The sequence below is a fragment of the Orycteropus afer genome, unplaced genomic scaffold (assembly GCF_000298275.1).
Source record: "Orycteropus afer afer isolate SDZICR_OR568_19922 unplaced genomic scaffold, OryAfe1.0 scaffold00067, whole genome shotgun sequence".
Classification (NCBI taxonomy): domain Eukaryota; kingdom Metazoa; phylum Chordata; class Mammalia; order Tubulidentata; family Orycteropodidae; genus Orycteropus; species Orycteropus afer.
The window spans coordinates 10,000,208-10,005,122 of record NW_006921654.1 but is presented as its reverse complement, the minus strand read 5'-3'; the positions used below and the strand labels follow the sequence as shown (position 1 = coordinate 10,005,122).

Here is a 4,915-nt window from a genome sequence, read left to right as displayed (position 1 = left end):
AGCTAGGGGCCATAGTCTCAGTGGTTCCACCAGGCTCTATCGGACCAGCAAACCTGGTCCCCCTCCTTTTTTTTTTTTTTCCAAATAATTTTGAGTTTTGTTCTACATTGTTCTCTCTCTCTATGCAGGATCTCCTACATAGATCCTCTTCCAAGTGGTTGACAGTAGTAGCTGGGCACCATCTAGTTCTTCTGGTCTCATAGTTGTATAGGCTGCAGAATGGATGGTGTACCAGTCACTAGGACTAATTATTTCCATGGATTTTTTAAGATCCCAGTCGCTACTCGCCACAGTAGGAGGTGGAACAATGTTTTGTGTAGTATGTTATGCCAAATGAGCTTCATGTCCTCTGTGACTATGGTCCCGAGCCCACAGGTTCAACTACTCGGTCCCTCTGGGTAGCTGGCTGTGACCAAGCAGTGACTACAACCTTGCCCCTTATCAGCCCCACTATACTCACATTCCTTTCTTAAGAGCTGTGGCTCTTCCTTGCCTGGTGAGCATGACACTCAGTTGTTTTTGGATTCCCTAGTGGGCACTGTATCTACTACCACTTCCAAGAACAAGAATTATCCATAACCGTAAACTAAAACCCCACCCATTGCCACCGAGTCAATTCTGACTCATAGCGACCCCTATAGGATTTCCAAAGCTGTAAATCTTTATGGAAGCAGACTGCCTCATCTTTCTCCTGCAGAGTGGCTGGTGGGTCCAACCACCGACCTTTTGGTTAGCAGCCAAATGCCTTAACCACAGTACCACCTGAGCTATTTCTCTTATGTGTAAGCACCACTCTTTTTACTTCGAACCCTGCTACAATAAACATAATCAGTCTCCCAAAGTCCTAACTACGTTACTTCAGCAGGCATTTTGAACCCCTCTGCTCTTCTCCCTGGGCTGAGCCTTTGTCAACACAGGAGGCCAGCTGAGAAAACGTGTTCACGCTTCCTCTGTGTTGTCATGCCTGCCATCCTACTTGGTGGAATCCCTGGGTGGCACAGACGGTTAACACGCTTGGCTGCTGACTGGAAGGCTGGAGGTCCAAGTCCACCCAGATGTGCCTCGGAATACCGAGCCCTGAGAAGCTTGGCACACAGTTCTGCTCTGACACATGTGGAGTTCCGTGAGTCGGCATCAAGTCAGCACTGGCGGCGTTAGCCTACTTACAGAGATCTTTTAAGGAAAAGAAAGGGTCAGAGTAAGTGCTCTTGAAGGGCAATTCTTGGCCATTTCAGGAACTGGAAAAACGTCATTTACACAGTCATGCACTTGCCGCATTTGACTTTTCTGAACTTACCCACCAATGACTCCTGACACTGGAGACTCCCCTAGTTTCATTGACTGCTTATGGGCTAAACTCTGCTAATGTCAGGTATGCTATCAAAATGGAATCCTTCCAAACTATCGCCCAAACTACTTCCCTGGAGCCAGAGGTTTTTCAGAAAATAAAGCCAAGTATGACCTCTTGTCTGGAAAATTCAAATTCATGTGGAAAACCCATGTTGTCAAGAAGCCTAAAGGAAAGGGTACTAGTTTGCTAAAGACTGAAGGGTCACTAATAAGAATGCTATCTCTAGGTTTCTTGTTGCACTGAATCCTAACACTGTTCGATCCATCTGCAGTTCCACCTGAAAATAGTTCCTTTCAGGAGGAAACCTCGATACTGCTTTCTTTAACATCTAGTAGATACGAAACCAAAACCAAACCCACTGCTGTCCTGTTGATTCCAACTCACAGTGACCCTGTGGGCTGAGGAGAAGGCCCCACAGGGTTTCTAAGGCTGTAATCTTTATGGAAGCACACTGCCACATCTTTCTCCCAAAGTAGATAAACATAGTCAGTATTTATTTGCCTTTTCTTGGAATAATTAATAATGTGCACACAAGCACCTTTATACTTCTCCCAGTACTTACATAATGATTTAAAAGACAGAAAGAACCTTCTCAAGAGGTTAACTGTCATTCAATATGTGTGTGTTCACCTGACCTAGAAAGTCCCCCAGGACACTTCTTAAAAGAAACTGGTGGCTAAAGATCATAGGCTACAAAAGAAAAATTACAATTTTGTTAAGAGATGGTGTGACTCTGTGACCTGAGGCAAGTTACTGAATTATCCCAGGCCCCGTTCTCCCATCTCTAAAATGCAATATGAAATCCTACCTACCTTATAAAACCAAAACAACCAACCAAACCTACCTTATAGGATTGCTAAAAAAAAATGTTGTAATACATCCAGCAGTGACTGAACACAAGAAATATTCAATCAGTGGGAGCTTCTGTGTCTACTGCTGCTACTGTTGTCATTTTCAGTATTGGGGAAGTTCAGGTGGGAAAACAGGGATCACGGAAGTAACAGTAAGCAGACAACGCAAAAATGTAGCTTTCAGTTTGAAGAGATTTGTTGTTGTTTTGTGCCGTCGAGTCGGCCCCGACTCATAGCGACCCCTCCTTGGGTTTCCGAGGCAGTATCACTACGGAAGTAGATTGCCCAACCTTCCTTCCGAGGAGTGGCTGGTGGGTTTGAACCGCCAGCCTTCTAGTTAGCAGTCAAGTGTCTTAGGCACTATGCTACCAGAGCTCCCATTTGAAGAGATAGAACACCTGAATCAAACCACTACTGAGCTCATGTAAAATGTGAGAACGACCTTAGTTAATAATCCTCTGCTCAGAGACACTGATTTCATCTCTGTGGGGCCAGAGTGGCCAACCATAATCTGCGTATGAGGAGAAAGTTCGGAGAGTAGAGAGAAGCATATGTCTCTCTGTTGTTCCACTGCTGGAAGACGAGGAGTCACACGGCCCAGGACATAGCTACAACTTTCACTTATAACTAGCAAATGGCACCGAAATGCCACCGCCACAGAGAAAGGAGAGAGCCATTCCACACTTTCACAGCATTACCAGTAAGAATGGTAAGAGAAGTTCTTTCCAAGCCTCCCTCCTCCCATCTAGAGAGAAAAGTAATTTCACATGTAAAATGAGAAGATACTCACCAAAGGAAACATCACCAAAATTCAGAGCAGGAACATTAAAATGGAAAGTAGGTCCGATGACACAGCCTCTGGAATTAGGGATATAAATTTGGGGAGTGAGGAGAGAACCAAATGAATCCAGGGTCACAATCAAGAACTGAGAAGAGGCTACTAGGCACTGAAAACCACAATTTGCATTAAATCAATCATAGAATCTAGGACTTAGAGAATTATGATTAAACTACTGGGTTTGGCAAAAGATGCTGTGGATAATTTTCCCCCTGTTATTCCTAACAATGAAAGGGGTGAAGGCAGAGCAGATATCTCACCTAACTAATGTCACAACATGATGTTATGATGAGGCATGTATCATAAAAACTTATTAAATAGGGCAACAAATAAAACTTATAGGTCCAATCATATAATATGCATTAGAGACTTCCAATATGACCAGTAATTCCTGGACCATGGTGTCATAATAACTGTTTTAATCCAGTTCCTACTACCAACTAGCTGTGATCGTGGCCAGTCAGTTTACCTCTCTAGGCCTCAGTGTTGTCCCCTCATGTATAAAAGAAGGACTGGGCTAGGTGACCCTTACACCTGTACTGTAAACGTCATTCTATTTCTCTCTCAATGCAAGGCCTCATGCTCTTGGAGTGACTATCTATCTTAAAGCAAAAAATAAAAGAGAGATTCCACAGCTTCTAGCTGACTTCAGGTGTCCACAATCCAATCCCTGTAATATCCTTGAACCTGTGAATACATTGGGTTACCTGGTAAAGATGAATTCAGGCAGATGGAATTAAGATGACTAATTCTCTGGTAGCACAGTGCCTAACATATCTACTGTATCAACTGCTGACCAGAAGGTTGGTGGTTCAAACCCACCAACCACTCCATGAAAGCAAGACTGGGCAATCTACTTCTGTGAAGATTTACCATCTTAGAAACTCAATGGGTCACTATGATTCAGAATCAACTCGATGGCAGTGAGTTTGGTTTTTGGTTTTTAATTATCTGACTTTAAATTAAGGAGAGTTTCCCTGATTACCCAGGTGGGACAAAGTAGTCAAAACGGTCTTTAAATGTGGAAGAGAGAGGCAGATTGATGAATGTGAGAAGACGTCAACCCATCGTTGCTGGCTTTTTAGATAGAAGAAGGGGACCTAGAGCTAAAGAATATGAGCAACCCAGCTGGAAAAGGCAAGGAAATGGATTCCCTGCTAGAGCCTCCAAAAAGAATGCAGACTTGCTGACACCTTGAGTTGAGCCCAGTAAAATCTATGTCAGACTTCTGATCTTCAGAACTACAAAATAAATTTGTGTCGTTTCAAGCTACTAAGTTTGTTGTAATTTATTACAGCAGCAATAGGAAACTAATACATCAACTATTTGTTTAATATCATTTATCTTCAGAGTAATGACTATTTTTCTCCACTAACAAATCTGTCCTGGAAGAAGTGCAGCTGTAATGCTCCTTGGAAGTGAGAATGGCTAGACTTCATCTCACCTAGTTCGGTCATGCTGTCAGAAGGGACCATTCCCCGGAGAAGGATATCATGCTTGGTAAGGTGGAGGGTCAACGAGAAAGAAGAAGGCCCTCAATGAGATGGATGGACACAATGGCTGCAACAACAGGCTCTGGTACAGCAAGGATTCTGAGGCTGGCCCAGGACCGGGCAGTGTTTCATTCTGTTGTACACAGGGCTGCTAAGAGTTGGAGCTGACTCGACAGCACCTAACAACAACATCCGTGTCTTTTAAAACATTGAGACCAGAGGTAAGAAATGAAATAATCTGAGGTGGGGCAAGATGGCGGACTAGGCAGAAGGATTGCACAGATCCTCTTCAACAAAGAAAAGGGAAACCAATTAACACAGACACAGAAGATAATCTTGGACCCCTGAGCCTTGAAGGAAAGGATGCAGAATTGGACTAAAC

The 4,915-nt window shown here is 43.6% G+C and overlaps 1 protein-coding gene across 1 annotated transcript in view; it reads right to left on the bottom strand.

Moving 5' to 3' along the window:
- HYDIN (HYDIN axonemal central pair apparatus protein) overlaps positions 1-4,915 on the bottom strand; it is a 333,125-nt gene that overhangs the window by 226,745 nt on the left and 101,465 nt on the right. Inside the window, exon 12 of the mRNA XM_042780857.1 lies at positions 2,993-3,060. Within this exon, the coding sequence (XP_042636791.1) occupies positions 2,993-3,060 (68 nt within the window). The remainder of the gene's footprint in view (positions 1-2,992; positions 3,061-4,915) is intronic.